The sequence below is a fragment of the Heliconius melpomene genome, chromosome 3 (assembly GCF_056956725.1).
Source record: "Heliconius melpomene rosina isolate 202511_hmr_F chromosome 3, ASM5695672v1, whole genome shotgun sequence".
Lineage (NCBI taxonomy): Eukaryota > Metazoa > Arthropoda > Insecta > Lepidoptera > Nymphalidae > Heliconius > Heliconius melpomene.
The window spans coordinates 6,683,497-6,703,992 of NC_140391.1; the positions used below are offsets into that span (position 1 = coordinate 6,683,497).

General features: G+C 31.2%; 1 protein-coding gene across 1 annotated transcript; it reads left to right on the forward strand.

Moving 5' to 3' along the window:
• Window positions 1-3,352: 3,352 nt before the first annotated feature.
• Window positions 3,353-19,452, forward strand: LOC146539995 (uncharacterized). The gene is made up of 4 exons (XM_085207817.1): window positions 3,353-3,638; window positions 4,564-4,737; window positions 16,938-17,048; window positions 19,204-19,452. Exons 1-4 carry the CDS (start codon window positions 3,578-3,580, stop codon window positions 19,431-19,433), a joined length of 576 nt encoding a protein of 191 aa, XP_085063943.1. The 5' UTR covers window positions 3,353-3,577; the 3' UTR covers window positions 19,434-19,452.
• Window positions 19,453-20,496: the final 1,044 nt, after the last annotated feature.

Sequence of the window (20,496 nt, forward strand, 5' to 3'; positions counted from 1 at the left end):
TACAATAATTCATTAATAATGATGCAACTACTTTTATAATGAAGATAAAGTTACAATGAAGAGATCTAACCAAAATATTATTTATTTTATTAAAATAAAATTTAAACTAAAAATTTAAAAACAATTTTTTTTGTACAAAGTGTGTGTTGAGCTATGTACAAAGAAAAAAACCTCAATAATATCACTTCACTGTTCGTCTGCTTCTATGTTTATCTAGACTGTTTATCTTAGTAAATCAGTACCAGTGACAGAAGGTACAGCAAGGGCAAGGGAGCTCAAGGGTCAGTCTTGGGTCCATTGCACTACTTATCTTATTGTCATAAAATGACCAACTGTATCAAACATTGTTCACGTTATCAGTTTGCAGATGATACATGTCTGCTAGCTGTACCTAGCTCAGGTACCTTGGATCCGTTATGCACGAGTCTGGAGGCATCGATCACGATGTCCAAGGGCGGATAAGCGCTGCATGGGCCAAATGGCGGGAGGTCACTGGTGTCGTCTGCGACCGCAGAATACCGCCCAAACTCAATGGGCTGATATACAAGAGCATCATCCGACCGGTTCTTTTATACGGCAGCGAATGTTGGCCGGCACTATCTCGGCACACTCAGGAGCTTCACGTCACGGAAATGAAGATGCTGAGGTGGATGTGCGGCGTAACGCGGTATGACCGCCAGTGTCGGACTAACCCCGTCGGAGGCCCGGGGCGGTGTCGTTGAATGAGGCCCCTTGACACTCACCGCCAACCCTCCCCCCCATTATCTAGGAGCCAGAGCCAGAGCGTCATCTGAAGCTTCCATCATAAGCTTAGTTCCAATATAGATAATAATTTATCATCATGAGCTAGTTCACACGCTATAGCAATATTAGTTCCGCGTATAAAATAAAATAGACTGAGATCCCAGGACCCCAGTAGACCTACGTCATTTTAGTAAAGCTGAAATTTTGAAGATTACTAGTCTAATAAGTAGGTAAGAGTGTATGCGTACTTACTAACTTGAAAGTGAGGCCCTTTCAAAGATAGCGCCAATTTAAGGTACACGCTTACCTACGTTAAAGTAAAAACGCTCGTATTTAAATATATTTTTGATTATTATAACCCTTTATGTAGGCTTTACTCTTGCCAGACGTCCTAAAGATTGTTTAATATTGGGATAAAATACGTATACTTCTACTTCTTCTTGGCATTAATCCCGTGCTGAGGGTTTACTGCCAACAGCTACACGCAATATAGGTTCTCAGAATATTTTCTCCCTCTATATTACGAAGTCCGTATCTAAATCCTCCGTGAACATGTTCATACGGCTCAGCAGCCTTACTGACTGTTCAAGTCTTCCCCAACAACAAACAACCATTTCCGTAGACGGTATAGCAAGTAGAACCTCTTCATTCTGCTTTCAGAATGACTCTTTTTTGGACACGCTACAGCCGGCCTGCGGCGCATAGGCACTGATTTAATTGTAATTACGCCTTCAATCAGCACCCTTATACGCATCAAACTATTGCAGCGACCATCAGCTTCAAGAAGCCAGTTCTAAAGCTCTTCAGAAAGAACTACTGCCACACAATTTTTACCTGAGGGTGATCCGGTGTATATAAGGCGGTAACCCGGTCCGTTATTGCGAGGCTTATTGCCCTTCCAGCAAGCTTCCTGGAGGAAAGCACACTGGTCCCGAAGTCTTATAAGTTCATCTGCGAGTTCTCTGCATCGTCCGGTTAGAGAGCCAATATTCCACGTTGCAAAGCGGAGTTTCTGTCTGGGTACTAGCGTTTTAAGCAGTGTTCGTACTTGACACGTTGTTGCGTTTCATATTAGCGGCGGATGGCGGTTTTTAAATGGAGCAACTGCCATTTGACTTCCAAAACCACTTTGAAAAATTACGCTATAATTTTACATATATTATTTATGGACTATTTTAAAACCCCTTATAAGCACCCAAACCAATCTGATAGCTCAATCATCCTCCCAGATCAAAATGTACCTTTATTTTGCGCTACTTCTGGAAGGGCCCCACTTTCAGGTTAGTGAGTACGCAAACTTTTATAAAATGACGTCGGTCTGGAGGCCCTAGGAACTTGAAGTAAAAAACTACGAAACTGGAACCACATGCAAATTAAATGGACATAAGAAAGATAAAAGAAATTTAATTAATATAATGTAAACTACCGTTACAGGCTGCACTAATCCCTGTACTTATTTGTTTATTGGAGGCCCCCTCCAACCTCAAACTTCCTCCTAAGTAGATACTATGCGTTTTTTCAAGGGCTTATTTAGGATTTCATCAAGGGAATTTGCACCATTTGGAGGCCCCCCTGGACCCGAGGCCCGGGGCGGACCGCCCCCGTCGCCCCCCCCCTTAGTCCGCCACTGCTGACCGCATACGCAACACATTCATTCGAGGTAGTCTTGGGGTCCGTGACGTAGCGGATAAGCTCCAAGAGCGTCGTCTGAAATGGTTTGGCCACGTTACGCGCCAGCCTAAGAAATATGTCGGATGCAAGTGCCTTGCTATATCAGTCCCTGGAGTGAGACCTCCTGGACGCCCAAGGAAGCGCTGGCTGGATGTCGTGATGCAGGACATGAGAGCCAATGGTCTAACCACCGAGGACGCAAAAGACCGTGCAAAGTGGAGTAGGTTGAGTAGGAGGGCAGACTCTGGCAATAGCCGGGATTAATGCCAGGAGGAAGACATGTCTGCTAGCTGCTAGTAATGATCCAGATAAAGCCACAAAATTGCTACAAAAGGATTTTAACAGCTTTTTAATGTGGTGCCATGATGCAGGACTATTAAATTTGACTTTTAGAAAATACTTTAAAATTAAGTAAGTACTTCGGACGACCTACGGGCCGACCATTTAGCGAGACGAACGGACATAGTGATTTTATTTTTAACTTAAAAATGCAAGTCAAAGGTTATTGCAATTATATAACAGTTGAAAGACACTTCTTTTTCCATGTTCTCCCAGAGTTCGAGACGTTGTGTGGAGTAACTTAACGCCGCTCATTGTCTTTTCATAAATTGATGATAAATTATCGGAAAAATCTAAAGATAATCCCCCAAGTGAACATCGAATCTACATCTACAACTCTCACACTTGCTGTCAGGCACTCTCACACGATGGCCTCAATTCAGCGGTTATGTTCTTATCACAAGATGTATCTCATGTTAGTAGGTATTATTACTTATAAATTAAGATTGCCATCGTAATTTAATGGTGAATAGGTACATATTTTTTGGTTATCAATTTCCTCACTGACAGATAATATTTATAATTGCTCATCAATAAAGTTTAGAGGTCAATTTAATTGTATTTTATTTGTATGAGTTTTGATGTGAGCGTATGGTCAATTGCTGAGGTAACATTGCGCGCTTGGCTGTCCCCGAAAGAGCACGCGAGTATCGAACTCTTGCGCAATTGTAACTTGGCGACTCGTCGCGCGTTTTACTCTGTCCTTTATGAATACCGTCAATTATTCATTTAAAATTGTCGTGACCATCCTCAACGCAGTGACATAGTGTTTCATTTATCATGATTTTGTGATTTTTCTTTAACTTTGTTATAGACTTTCAAGATGGATAAAAGAAAAGTCCGTATTTTACCTGTAGTGTTCATATCTTTACTTACAGTAATAGGTGAGGTTTTGTTTTAAAAATATTTCTTAACAAAGGTGATATCTTTGTAGTGTAAAAAGTTGATATATAGCGCTGTACGTAAAGCTTTGCGATGGATATACCTAAACAATGTGACTACACAAACAAGCGATATCTATGAGTGAACCATGACAAAAATATTTCAAAATATTGAAAAAAATAATATTTTTAATGTAACTACATATTTTAAAATATTTGATAGTATTATGTATACCGTTTATTTGATAATATATAGACACCCCTTATCTATTTTCAATATGAGAGAAGTGAAGTTTAATTAAACCTTACTATTTTTTATTTTATGAATAAAATATTAATACATATTTCCACCGAATTATAATTATATTTTCTTGTGTACATTTTTCCTTACATAATCTTAAGTAAAAGTAAAACTCATGTGCAGATTGATTTCATTATGTAAATCATATAATTATTATCATATTAGCTGGAATATATTCATAGAAGTTCGTTATATAAGAAAAAAAATAGCAAGGTTATTATTTAATTAAAATATGTAGGTACATTATATTTCATATAGGTACCTAAGTAGGTATTTAAAGTTATATATCCATTTCTTTGCTCTAGTATCAAGGCGAAGTGTCGCGATGAGTTCTGCCACTCAGCACACAACGCCTCCAGAAATCGGCGGAAAGTAGGGAACGGAGTGTCCTAACACTAGGTTCCCTCACATGTGCTGGACACAGCGTAAAGCCTTTTTGTATTTTTTTTATTATATATTTTTTATGAAATAAGATAGGATAGATAGATAAGATACGTAAGTAGTCTATAATTATTTTATTCTTGTGCATTAAAGCACAATCGCAATTTGAATGTAAATTGACCATGTGTACTACTATAGAATAACCTGTAACGATATATACCTACATTTAAAAACTTTCTTTTCTAGGTTGTACAAGAGATGGTACACGAGTGAAGCGGTTACGAGCCGACAGTGCTGCGGTTCGGGAACCTGCTCAGGCTTTAGATGCGCCAGAACCTGAACCTAACATTGCACCAGCACCTATAGCCTTTATTAACCCTTCTGTCAAAGAGTACCTTGAACTTGGAATGGCCATACCGGGTAAGAATAAATTAATAATTGAGCAACGTGGTTGTGTAGGAAGCAGCGTCTGATTGTAGGCAGTGGTTCAATTTCCTTTCGATTTTATAATATTTTTTTGTCTTCACGCTCTATCTCGCATATAGGGTAGGCAGAGAGACCATAGTGTTAAGAGAATCCATTTCCCACATTTTGATAAGCTCTCGAGGCATTGCGGGTTGAGTAGCGGAATTCAACGCCGTGCTTGTAGCTTCTTACCAGGGCAAGAAAATTAAAATATTAAATATTTTATTCCCCGAGTAGATACTCGGCACACTGTCCAAAGAAAAATCAAATCCAAAACAAAAAAAATATATTAAATTTTCGAGGAAGTTCAACACCTGTATGCGTGTTTAAAAAACAAATACCAGATATTAAAATGTACGAATAATTTGTAAATTTTTAAGAGGCCAATGTTTTTTATTGTTGATGAAAAAGTAACGTCTTCATAGGACTCTTTTTTGACTTAAATAAAAATATAATGTAATTAAGATTTTTTGTCTAATCAAACAGGGCAACATTATTTATCTATTAAAATTTTAATTGCCAAGATTCATAAATTAAAGAACAAGTTTTTGGTGTCTTTGAACCTCGTTTTTAGCTGAAAAATACTTTTTATATTGATACTAGTCACAACAAGGTCAAATTGAATATAATGTGTATATCTATAAATTTCGATATCCAAATCTAGGTATATAATTATTATAATATTAGTAAATCTATACTAGTATAATAAAGCGGAAGAGTTTGTTTGTTTGTTTGTTTGTTCGTTTGTTTTTTTAACGCTAAGATCTCTGGATCTACTGGTCCGATTTACTATGTTTTTGTTTTGTATGAAAGCTGCATTCTTCAGAAGTACTATAGGCTATATAACATTACATTACACATATATACTAATATATTAAAATACTTTCTAATTTGACATGCAATTTATTCTGCAATGTTAATAACAACCGTCGCGTCGCTACGCGACCGTTACCGCGACATTTTGACATTTATCCTTATGAAAATAAATGTAACAGTCACTTATCTAGATTGAAATTATAGTTTACTGTATAACATTCTAATAAATAATTAAGGAGATGTCACTGAAACACGCGAAACACTGAACACGCGAAAATATTCTTATAGTTCAAGCAGGCGTAGCCGCGTCCAGGTCCACTAGTATGAAAATATAATTGTAGTATTATTATAGAATAGAAGAATTTACATATTTTAAAAAAAGATCCTTGTATCATCGCCAATGACAAAAGTATTTTTTTTATCAACTTGTGAAGATAATTCATTCTTAAACTATTTTCTGCTTACACCTTCGAGAGCTTTAGGAAGTCCTATATAACAGAGTTTTGTTTATTTATTTATAACAGATTTACCAGTATCTGTTATATATATGTATATTATATTTACACTTACAAGAAAATTGAAATCTACATCAATTTGGATTTTGGCAAAGTTATTCTAATATTGTAAAATTTACTTTAGTTGTTGAATGAACCACGGCCGGCCGTAATTATACAAAAAATCGTGATATTCTAAATCGATTGTTACCTTTCGTTTCCGTTATTCCATAAGAATACAAGAGAATATTTAGGCTCTTTTTTTGAAAAATAAGCGTTATACAGAATTTATTCTGTATTACAGAACAAAAAGAAGTAACGTAAGAAAATTCCTTAAAATTTTAATATATTTAGAAACAACGCAAAAAGCTTTAAATTTAAAATTTAGAATTTATTAACTTCACGACTGTTTTGCTTAAATAAGTGGCGGCGTCTTACGTAGAGGTCACACTATGAACTTTAGATTTCCTTTATTTTTTTCCGCAAATCCAGTTCAGATGTATCAAAATCTATTTAATAATAATAATAACATATTATTTTGTTTCGATGAGCTATTTACATAATTGATTAGTTTCCTTAGTGTGTCTTTTTATTTTATTGGAATACTACATAAATTAAAATATTTTTTTATAGGTACGACAAATAAATAGTGTTTTTTAATTACTCTACCTCGGTGATCTTCAACAATATTATTATATAATAACAGCCATATAAAAATATTACTAATATAGTTAAATAAATGTAGTAAGACTCAAGTAGATACATAGATAGGAATAAGATGCTATAACTTTAATTCTTTGGTAATTGTTTTGAATTTTGATATTAAGTACATCTTCACTTTTACTAACTATATATCGTTTACTAACTATATACTCGTACTTATATATATTTTAATAAGAGTTTTAAATATATTTATACAATGTTTAAGTTTGTTTTATTCTAAAATCATACTAAATTACAAAACCTTACTCATCATTTATGATATAATGATTAAAGTATGAGAAAACCATCGCATCCGTCTGTTCAATACACTATTACATCATCGTAGTTGAAGCGTTCTGATCCCATCAATAAAAGTATGAAATAAATGTAATCTCATTGCTATTAGAAGATTAAATGATAACATGAAATCTAAATGTTCATATTGTAAAATTGACGGCGGAGTAGGGAGAGGGAACCTAGTGTCAAGACACTCCATTCCCCATTTTCCACTGAATTCTGGATACATTGCGTGTTGAGTGGCGGAACTCAACACCGCGGTTTCAAATTCAAAATATTCTTTATTCAAATAGACTATAGGACTATAGGCCATTTTGAATCGTCGTTTGCCTCGACACCAGAGCGAAGAAAATGGGAATATTAGATATTTAATCATCTCGAGTGGGAATCGAACCCACAACCTTTCTCGTTGATCCACTGTTTCACTTCGTCACTTTTTGATCCACTGCGCCACGAGTGGCCCCTATCACGTTTATGACAAGTATAAAAATCTGATCCAAATGTTTTAAAAACTATTTTTATTCAAAAGGCGAAAATTGATTGTGATTAATCTTAGTATGATGTATGTATGTTTAATAAACTTTTAATAATTCTATTATGTTAATTTGATATAATATACAATTTAGCTATATCTAGCAATCCAGTTCGACATAAACATATTTGTATATTTATTATCTAGGTAGATATATCTGTGACTCCATAAAAATATTTACATTATACGTTTTACTATTTATTCAATAAATTATAAATAATCGACCTTAAAATAAATGAAACATCCACGTTATTTAAGTAGGTTCTCATGACCTGTGATTCATCTCTCGTTAAACGTTATACTTAAAAGATTTTTATCATTTTCTCGTGTTCAATTATTTAATAACACACGTTCAATAATAATATGTTATGTTTATTTCTGTTTCTATTAATATTTATTTTAGTTGAATAATAAAATTATTAATTATCATTAAACTCTATGACTAAGAACATTTTAAATGAGATGATGATGAATATGGAAAGTACCTAAAGACGTATTATATGGAGGATAAATTATCTGCTAACAGTAGATAGTTATAATGTAACTAACGAACTGACTGAGTCACTAGATATTTTTGTTGGTGTATAAAAAGTCTTTACTATAACCTTGCTTAACATTAGATATTATTTTAATTAATAGATGATATCCTCCATGGCATTCATATTATTTCTCGCAAAAAATTTAGAATCAAATTATTTATTTTTGAATGGTAAATTATATTTAAATTTTAGTAAAATTTAATTCTGTCTTATCTCACTTCTTACCACATGTTACAGACATAGAATTTCAGACATAATAATGTTATGTAATGTTAAGTATAATTTTTTTTGTAGAAATTTGTTTTCCATAGAAAATAGTGATATTTCACTCGAAAACCTGTGTAAAATTTTAGAAATTGTGATTAATATTTAAGTAGGTTCCTAATATTTCGATAACGCCATATTTACAATAAAAAAATACAATTATACATTCTTTTATATATTAACTCATTATTAATCATACTAATATTATAAATGCAAAAATGACTTTGTCTTGTGGGCGACAAGTATTATGGCGATGTTACTAAGACGAGACCTTAGATTCAACTCTTTTATTATATATTTAATTTGGTTATTTATACGCTACAAAACAATAGTGGAACATAATTTCACAATTGCATTTGTAGCGAATAAATTCAGGTTGCTGATATAGCGTATTTATAAATAATATAATAAGACTAGTGCAATACCCCTACAGTCTGTTTGTTACGATTTCACGCCTACATAACCGAATTTAATAAAATGTAGCACATATATAATATTGATATTTTATTTAAATAAAGTGTTGAAGAGGTGTTGAGGAATTTACTGTATCTCAAAAGGAAAAAACAGAACCCTTATTGGACCACCTTCTTGCCCGTGTAACCGCTTGTCTAGACCATTTATCTCAAGATCACGTGAAGGTATCGAGTTGGAATTAGTATCAAATATCCAGGTCTAAGGCCCTTAGAAGCACAGAAAAAGTTCAGCTTCGACGTCAACGCAATCAAAAGATACGGGCATTTATGCATCGTTTTTGCTGGATTTTGTATGACAATCGTCGTAACAAAAATCTTTAAGAAAAAAATCTTTTAAAAATCTTTCCCTTATATTTAATCACAGAAAAACATAATCTACCTTTTATTTGAAAAATGACTTTAAGAATGTTGATAGTTTAGCAAAAGATATAAAAAAGTATCTAAAATGCTGTTTTAATTTGCGTTCTAACTATTTGTATTACATTGAAAAATACGACGATAATTCTGTAAAATATATTAATAAAAATAGTCATCTAACTGAAAATAGTAATAATACCTATAAGACTACTACTTTTTATTATAGATCGACATATGTCATATTTTTAATTTCTAAAACCGTTACAGAAATAAGGAATAATATTCATATCTTACCGCAAATTGATACGAATGTAATTACCTTTATTAAATAAACAGACATACTCGTATATAGTAAGCGGGCGAAGCTGCGGGCGGTCTGCAGTATCGTCTAAGCATTTAAATCTTTAGATTAAACTAGTATAGTATAAAAATATCGAAGGTTAAATATTAAAATGTAACATGTGGGCCGAAAATAATGGTCATATCAGTAGTGAGCACTTACAGTTACTGCGTGTGCATGTACGAGTCGTGCGCAGCCTTGCTCTGTCGAGGCTTCTAAGCTCTTAATTGTGCTAACAATTGTCTATTATGAACGTAATCACTGTGCTCTTTTGGGAACAACAATGAATTTTATTGTGTAATCTATGAGAATCTATTAAATATAAATTAAATTATTGCTATAAATATCATTAAACGATAAGTGGGTAAACATATAGGGCTATCAGTTATCGATATTGAAATTCAACAATTTGCCATGGTTAGTGTCATTACCCTGTTATATCTTTAACATATTTTTTAAATGTATTACAATCTAATATCCGTAAAAATGTAATAAACGTACCTTTAATCTAATACGAAAATTAAGTTGGTACAGGTATTATTTACAGGTAGTACTAGTTCAGTAAAAATCTGAAAACTAATAACAATATCCTCAAAAAGAGGGCAAAGTTTGGTGTTAAGGCTAGGCCGCTAGCTCAAGTGAGGTATCAGATGAAAAGGCTTTGGGCTAAGCTTGAATTTCAGTAAAAGCTCGAGACCTCCAATTTCTATACAGAACTCTCGGTAAGCGAGTGCGACTCGCGTTTGTCCGGTTTTTTCTCTCTAATTTCATTTTGTATCTCGCACATAGCAGAATAGGTAGAAGAAATCTGTTAGGACACTATGTGCCCCAAAATATTGAATATTTCTTTTCCCCGAGTGGGCTTGAATTCACAACAGTGGCGTTCACAGTCGCACGTTTGCGCCACTGACGACGAGAATCTATATATACATTTATAATATAAGTAATATACAAAATAATATAAAAAAATAAATAGAAATAATAAAAAAAAACGTTAGTGTTGTAGTAATTCACAAACGCACCGTACATACTTATATTACGTAAACAAATCGTATTAATCGCGAAACATGACGTACAAAATGATCGTAATGACTGGATTTCAAAAGTATTTCAAGTTCATTACAACACTAATACTGTTTTTAAATGAGTGATGAAAACGCATCATGTCTTCGGTAACTAGCTAGCTAGGTACCTATATAGGAATTTGCGTGCCTACTTTACGCGATTAGGAAATAGCTTATAGTAGTTTATTGGCAGTGTGTACAATACTCGTATGTTAGCGACTTACATGTAGGTCGACTATTAAAATTTATTCTATTGTTTATAGTCAATTTCTATTTATCTTAGCCTTAAAAATATTTTAAGAAACAATATCCATGACATAGTTTATATAACATAACATAACATAACAAAAGAACAAAAGGAAGCATTTATTTTTTAATTTAATATTATTTAACAAATTATCTATTTTTATTGTATTTAATAATTTTGATTTTTATTGTAGTTAACGAAAACTTAAATAAATTATTACTCTACATACTTCTATATAGCTTTTTCTGGTATTCAAGTAAAGCACTAGTTATCTTGTGCTCTTTCAGAGTGGTACATATTGCATCTATAATGCTCTTTTAAGCAATTCACCCTGACATTCTCAGTAAACTTGAGGTCGACACGAAGGTGTACATGTGTGTCCTATAATAATCACATAATTTCTTTACCTAGTCAGGTATATAAAAAGTATATATTTTATTAAATTTGGCTTTTTGTTTTCATATTTTTTTCACTTGATATTATTGTGGCACAGTATATCAACATTACTTCAAGCTAAAACAGTACTATAAGTAACTGTTTAAATAGGAAAACGAATTGAAATGCTTGCTTCTTTAAATTATTATGAATTATATTATTCAATTATTATTCGATATTAATCGATTATTTTATAAATACATATATTTCCCATTCTAATTTTACCAACACTTACATGGGCTAAACATATTAGATACTCAATTTAAACAAAGTCTATTGACACTTCGTGAGAGTCATAGTAATTTCCTTGGCTCACGTAATGTTTAACAGGAAACAATGCCATTAGCGTGTAATAAATCATGTATCAACAAAGCGTTACATGAGAGAGGCTTGTACAAGTTACACAGTATAAAATGGTCCCCTACCCCCTTAGCTAGGAACAAACCTGTATTTTAGGGTAATAGTATTTTTTTGCTAAGTGTGGAATTACACTTTAAAAATGTATAAAATGTCATACCTATGTATTTTTATATTTAAAAAAAGATTGAATTACGAAAGTTAACAATTAAAGCAATAATGACGATCAATAACTTTGATTAGTAAGTAATTTAAGTATAAGGAATGTATGTTGAATGAATGTAATAAACGCTATGAAGCAACTGAGTTATTATTTTGAAATATTTTGGCTTTTATATATTATTTCTTTATAGACTTTACTTATGTAGGTGTGAAGACTTGTCTGTGTTATGCATCATATTCATGTGCTTTTATTCTGAAAAAGAAATAAGTTTTACATTTTTAAAATAAATTAATATAAGAAATAATTAAAAAAAAAAACTCTTCTGACAAGTGTTCAGGACGGTGGATAGGCCTCCACAGGAACCTCCTCACAATACGTACCGTTTCAAGTAATACTGCCTTCTGCATCCGGTTCTTGATCCAACAACTAAACGATAACCTCTTGAGATGTCGTTTGGTTATGCATTCTTATTGCTATGCTATTATTCTAGAGTAAGCTACCAAAACTCATAATTCTGCAATGAATGAAGTAGGTAATTGCGATGGTCTGCTGATAATGTTAATATCTGACAATATTTTCTTTAATATCAGCTTCTTACAAAGACTTGTGCTTGAAATAAAAATTATGTATATAAATTATTTCTTTACAATTTGGATTACCTTACACACTTAAATAATTAAAAAAATCTTTAATACGAATATTAAGCATCCTAATTTACTAACATAATATTTTGATTTTGCGTTAATAATTTTAACTGTGACTGTGTAGAAGGTCTGTTGCAAATATTATTGTATGTAAGCCAACATGTTGCGCCATAACGTTTATAAACCCAGTTGCAACACTAACTTAACAAGTATTAATAATGATGAAGATAACGTTTTTTATCTACTAAATCTAATAAAAATCTAAATAGTAGTAGTAAAATCCAAGAAATAAAAATCCATCTAGATATATTTAAAATGTTAGCTCTACTAGTTTTTAAATACGCTTGAAATCCTAAGAAATATAATGTTTACGTTATAAAACTGCTCATTTGAAATCCAGTCAAACTGGCCTTTATCATTGAAGATGTTTCATACCTGTCTTTGCTATTATTAGTTTTGGAGTTGATGTTTTATTTTTGATATATGTGTAAATATGCTCTCGCAAAACTTAATACTTTAAATTTACATATATAATAATTATGTTAATTCTAATAATATTTTTAATGTTAAGGACAAAAATAATATTTTAAAATCAGCTGGAACATTTTGATTGATATATATTAATAATAAATATTTTAAGCTTAAAAATATGAATTTTTAAAAGTGTAGATGATTTACTTTCTATTAAAACATGAAATTATACATCTAGGACAGGGTTGGAACTCGAAAGATTCAAGATTGTGTACCACATAAATGATTTCGCAATTGTCTATGTATACCTACATACACGACAAGGTCAATAACATTTACTATAGAAACTTCGCAACACTTTGTTTTTATTTAAAAGCATTTTGTTGCAAACTCTAATATGTCTATAATTTTTTGATATCAGTAAAGTTTATGTTTCACCTATTTAATGTATTTAACGGAATAGGCTGTATGAATCTATTAGAAAAACACGGGTCACTGTATTTTTCCGCTTTTTGACGGAAAACATTGCTTTACCTAACTAGAGTGAAGAAATGAAAATAGTTAAATTATAATTATTCCTCAACGAGGATTTCGAAAAAAAAAATACATTTTTTAATATAACAGCAAAGATTTTTCAATGTCAATATCAGTAAAGGGTTAAACATTGTAATTTAGTTATTGTCATTAATTTGACACATTATTTATTGTATTTCGTTACATAAGCTTGTCGTGTCTTTTGACCTTGTTTATGTCAAGTCTCGTTCGAGTTACGGTTTGTTGGGTCTTTTTTAAGACACAATGCAGACGGTGGTCAAATTTCAATATTTTAATATTTTTTATACATCTTACATGAAATGAAATTTTATCGCCCCTATTCTATATTCGGCTACATCCCAACTAAAGTCCCAACTTTATAATCTATATAGTCATCATCATCATCAACAGCCATCTTTTTTCCACTGTTCGACATAGGCCTTCCCACCACACTCGCCACCACACTTGATCCTCAGCTTTTCGGACCCATCCGCTTCCCGCCAACCTCTTTATGTCGTCGGCCCATCTGGAAGGGGGTCGTCCCCCATCTATATAGTAATTCGAAATAATTATTATGACGAAAAGGTTAACTAAGTCCATTTTCAGTTATGTCTGTTACCTAATTAGTCTAATTTTTATCTTCTCTTCATCCATTTTCCATATCTTAAGAGATAAGTAAGGAGATGCTACTGGTACATCACCTCGTAATACTTTATGCGATTTCTAAAGACGGGAGCGGTTCCACAAAATTATATAATAAAAAATATTGGTGCACAAACAAAAGAACGTTAGGGGGTTACGTAATATTGATACCTGTTGTTTGGATCATTAGTCACATATTACCAAAGGCGAAAAAGATTGCAATTCATATCGTTACGAAAACAATACTGTCTTGCGGCGAATCGATTTCGTATACTTTGACAAAGAGAAATTCATTACTATTTGAACGAGTTAATGATAAAAACTTAATTAACAATTGCTTATCTTCATTTTTTTTATGTGATTATATAAGAATTATTATTAAAAAATATTTAAGAATTATTTTTAATTAGATTTGTGCTTATGAAATGCCACCAAAGTATATAAAATAAAACTATCTCCAAATCCATATTCATTTGAATGCCAATGGAACCTCCTAATAATTGTCATTAAAAATAAACAAACTGCAGCCCACAATATCGTTTCACTACCTGTAAAATATAAAATCGGATATTCTTGTTCTTCACTGTTAATTACATAACAAATATGTATTTTTATAAAAAAACTTCAGCTTATTGTACGTAGGTAAATCAAGTTTGTTATATTATCTCATAAATAAAAGTTTCAATTATTATGCGAGATTTTTTACTTTTTTTTAAAATTTAAATCTAGAAACGTAGAATGATAGAAAAATGTCTGAGTTACCTGAGTATTATATTTCTCTCGTGAGAGTGCAGTTCATTGGTAGTTAGCGAGGGTCAAAGGCGAAAGACTGGCTGCAGGCTACTTTTACAGCGGTGATCTCTCGTAGTAGCAACTGATGTAACTCGATTGCATGTTTTTTGAATTAGTATAGTGTTCATATCATAAATATAAATGCAGAATACATTAATTACTAGTAATTTCACTTACAGTTTACAGTTTTTATTAATTATGAGAGATATATTACCACAAAATCTAAAAAAGAAGCTTTTCTGAATGATTTAAGAAAACATTTCCATATAAGAGCCTTCCGTATATGTAATATTCTATTGTCTAATAAATGAAAATTATGACAAAATAAGCAGGTAGTGTATATTGTAAATGTGAGAACCAATAGTAATAGTTTAGTCAAGTGAAAGTAGTTTTGCGATAAACTTTCCTTGTCGTTGAGATAACTACCTCCAAGATTGTGAACGAAGACGCAGGGAGAGTTAGACACCTTATGTGTGTAATATGCATTACATTAAAAAAGAGGAGGCCAGTCGTAGCGCAGTGGCACAAAGCATGGCTGTAAAATCGACTGGTTGCGGGTTCGATCCCACTCGAGGAAATGAAATATTTTCAAATTTATATTTTCATTTCTTTTCTCTGGTGTCGAGCCAAAGGGCGATGAGTTCCGCCGCAATGCCTCCAGAATTCGGGTAAAGTGGGGATCGGAGTGTCTTAACACTAGACTCCCTCTGCCTGCCCTGCTGTGTGCGGGATACAATGTGAAGCTGAGTTTTAAATTAAAAAAGTGTTAGGTATTAAGATCAATTTTGAATTCATTATGGCCCAGAATAAAATACATATATAAATTAAGTACTAACTGTAATTTAAAAAAATATACAGTTAAGATGATTTTATTCAGTAAAATAGTAAGATTTACAACTGAATGCAATATAGAAGTAAGAATACGTTTTACAATTTAATTTAGTGACTTGCACAAACCAAAGATGTTTCATACAAAAGACTTCAACGCGCTCTATTTCTATAGAAGTTCTTTTTAAAGTTCCGCAAAAATGGAACCATTATAGATTCGTCACGTCTGTCTGTCTATTGTCCTTCCATATGCCGTTTAATTTCGAAACTAATAGGAGTTCACAGTTAACCATGATCGATGTTCTCTGTTATCCCCTTTACATACATTTTGGTTTTTATAAAAAAAAAAAAACTATACTTAGGAGGAATAAACTATACCTGTTATTTTTTTAAAATTACACAGAGAATGGCAAAGAAGTTATTGAAAAACATGCATTGTAGGACAACTATGATCAAAACGTCTTAAAAGTTAAAAATATACATTTTCTGTCTAGCCTGCAAAAATCCGATGAAAAAACGAAAAAGTAAAAGAAAATATTTTTTATACATAAATGTTTAACAAAATGTTAAATTTATATAACAATAAAATATCTTCCCATACAAATGTTTACGTAACGAAGGTTATGTCAAGATACACATCCTTATTGTTATAAGGTCAAATAATTTTACATATATGCTAAATGGTACGATTTTAATAATTAACACCAAAATGACATTCAAAAATATTATTTCCGATATTATAATATAAGCAAAAGGTGAAAATTGACATACTATGTATTAGCTAAGTTTTATTTTTTTTAATTTATGAGAATGCCTAACAGATTTAAAACATATTAATAGATCTTATCCATATCTATACATTTAATAAAATTGTCCGTATATAGAAGATAATTATATGAGAATATCAATTTATTTTACCAATGTAATACAGTACATACACGAAATTTTTGATTTTTTTTGTTTGTTTGTCTGTGCGTTTGTGCACGCTCATCTCGGAAGCGGCTTAACCGGTTTAGATGCAGTTTTCACCATTGCATTTTGGTAAAGCTTCCTTAATATTTAGTACTCTTTATCTTTTGCTTCATCTACATATATATTGTTTTTTTTTAGATATAGTATACCTGTATTACTTTGATTTAATATTATGCAATATTAACATTTCAGGTAAGCCCGGCACTGACTACCCAATTTTAGGAGCTGTTCCCTATACTAATTTCTATTGTGATGAGCAAGCATATCCAGGCTTCTTTGCAGATATGGAAACACGTTGTCAAGGTATTTTTATTACCATACTATTATTTTTAATTTATATGTTGGTCTCATTTTAATAACAACTCGTGTGAACAAATGTTTTCTAGTCAGAATGATAAATTGACGTAGGTCAGATCATTAAAAATAAATTAACGATCAACCTTGACATATTACCGCCATAAAAAGAAGTAGTTCATATTTTAAGCGAAATGTAATGTCACGATTATAATTTAGCATATTAAATTTAGCTCACGCTAGTTTATTAATTGATTTTATATGGAATATAATACACGTAAAATAAGTGCAATGTTTTTCTTCTCCATAAACCATTCTCCATTCATATTCTCTCTGTCTTAACTAAATGTAGAAATTATTATGAACTTTGTAAAGAAAAGAATGAATAGGTAAAAATGATATAAGTAATTAAAAACTAACATATCTATCACGAATTTATACCTAACTAAAATATTTGGAAGTATATGAGTAATGTACCTTATTCCATTCTTTAATAAAACCTTTTAGTCAACTCCTAATTTGAAATATGGCCTTGCGTACTTCAAGATGATTAGGGTGTGGGATTGCCTTTATACACTAAGGTTAACTATTTAATATAAAGAATCACGGAAGCATTAATCACAAGCAGTTAGAGAGATATCGTGAGATCCTTTTAAACTTTAATGGGATGCTTGTAAAAAAATATAAACGTATAATTATCTTAAGATGATACATTATAAGCGCAAAAATAAAACTTTAACAAATTATTATTGAACTTCTTAATTCAATTTCTTCATCTTCATCTTCAAAATTCTAATTGAACTTATTAATAGTTGGTTCACTTTTTTATGATGATTTCGTTAAATTAATATTGATATTTTAATTAATTAAAAAAATACGAGTACGAGTTAATTTACCAATTAAAGATATAAACGAGGAAGCGATAGGAGAACGAATGACAAAAATTACAAAACAAGTCTTCTTTATGAGGAAGAACCAAGCGTTAAATTTTATGTTTATTTTATGGTAATGTTTGTATCGTGTATAATTTCGTAATAGAGCAACCTTTTAGAACTAAAAAGAAGCAATCGGAAAGTAAACTATCTGTAGAGAGGTCAGAAGTGCTTAAAAAACAATATGTGTGCGAGTCTATCAATACTGAAGTTTTACGTTCTTGAGTTTCGCTTTTAGTGTGCCACATGCCTTTATTTCTTAGAGATGTCTCAGCTGTAAATATAAGCAAATATGATATAAAAGGATAGTATCCGGTCGTTTGAAATGTCGTAAATACCACTAAATGTATACAAGGTAAATGTGACGGATGGTCTTAATAATATGAAACATATTTTTGACATATATTTAAGGCTAATATATCATATTTAATTTATAATTTATTGCATTAGATGGTACTTAAATATATTTTTAGAAAGGACTTTGAAGTACTTATCTATCTATATATATAAAATCGAAAGGTCACTCACTCATCACGAAATCTCAGAAACTACCAGTGCTAGAAATCTCAAATTTTGCATAGGATTTACTTATAGGACGTAGGTGCTCGCTAAGACGGGAATTTGCAATATTCGATTTCTAAGGGGTTGTTTTTGGGGTCGAAAGTTTGTATGAAATTTCGTTACTACAAATGCTGGGAGTCTCAAATTTTGCATAGACGTCACTAGGACGTAGTCATGGAGATAGAAATTAATAATAGCATAGTTCACGCGGGTGTAACCGCGAGCGGGCCGCTAGTAAATACTATACCTATATTAAATTTACACGTATATATGTACACGATTTATTTTTTTATATAATAGGCAGTAATCGAGTGTAGGTATTACACATTATTCTTTTACAAGAAAATTCATACAAAAAATATACCTTATAAACAATTACCAAAAACAACAGAATAGAAATAAATATGATTAACTATAGGAATTTCTATGTCTTTACAGATTTTTAATATAATTATATTTTTGAGATATCTATATTAAACATGTAGTCAATATTTAAAATTGAAAGGTTTTTATATAATATATATAATTAATAATTATATAAAAACCTTTCAAACCTAATTTTATATAATTAGGTTTTTTTGACCAAAGAAAGAATAAAAGATAATTTAATATTCAAATATATCATACACAAAAGCAACCCTTATTCTAAATATATTTTTAACACATTTCAGCCTGGCACTACTGTGATATTGATGGACGTCAAGCATCCTTCCTTTGTCCGAACGGCACAGTGTTTTCGCAAGGCGTGGCATCGTGTGACTGGTGGTTCAATGTGAGGTGTTCGCTCTCTCCTGCTCTGTATCCTCTCAACGCGCGACTCTACAGACGGAGGAAGAAGCAGTCCCGACCCAAGCCCCATAGAGTGATCGACAAAAAGCTTATTGACGAAATATTTTTGTAAATATATTAATTTGTGAAAACTATTTGTTTTTATTAATATTTTTAGTGTAACTAGGTTTTAATATTGAACTCTTCAATTGTAAATATGCACGAATGTGCTCTACTATGACGTAATTTTTACTAAGTGATTTTGTAATAAGTTGGTAAATTACATCACGAAATGTTCGATTTTTGTATAATTTTTTTTTTATTTCATTATCCACTTTAGAGATTTTTATACTAAATTGGATAACATATTTTTTTATAACTGTTTTTGTTTTACGCAGATAGTTAATTATTTTTGTTTAATTTATTTATCAAAACATTCAAATAAATACAGTTAAATAAGAACGTTGAATTGAAGTGTATGTAAAATTAGTAATGATATTTTATTTAGAAAATATATACAGTATACACAAAAATGTTAAAATCTTTAAATTGCAAATATTTTATATCTATGTGTATGAAATATAATAATTTTAAAAAATTCTATTAAAATATTGATATATTATTAGCTATTATTATTTTTATCTAATCATCATGTTTAATTTAGCCATAATAAATTGTACATCTATAATTGCAAATATATTTTTTGTTTATATTTTAAAGATCTCCTAAAAAATTAAAATGAAGAAGAAAATGTCTTAACATCAGCTTTCAGAGACGTATAATTTTTAATTAGTTAGTTAAGTTTACTTTGTAATAAAAAAGATTATCTTCTCGCTCTTAATTAACCATTTTACTTTAAAAACATTAGTTTTGTTAAGTTGTATTACTTTAGGTATATAGAATTGAATAGAAATTCGCTAAGGAAATCGCTTACCAAACATAATACAAATGTTCTATAATTTTGCGCTTTATTATAGATTATATTAATAAAAGTTTAAGTAACAACATAGAATTTAGTTGATATTATTAGATTATCATTATATATTTCACATCTTTAATTTTTATGTGTCGTTCAAGAACTTTTGGTTAAGAGGAATCTCATAATTATTTGCAGTGCATATAGGTTACTATGGTCCTACATCAGGTGTGCCAATCTTCAAAGTCGACTATAGTCTATATCCTGCCCAGGCTCAATA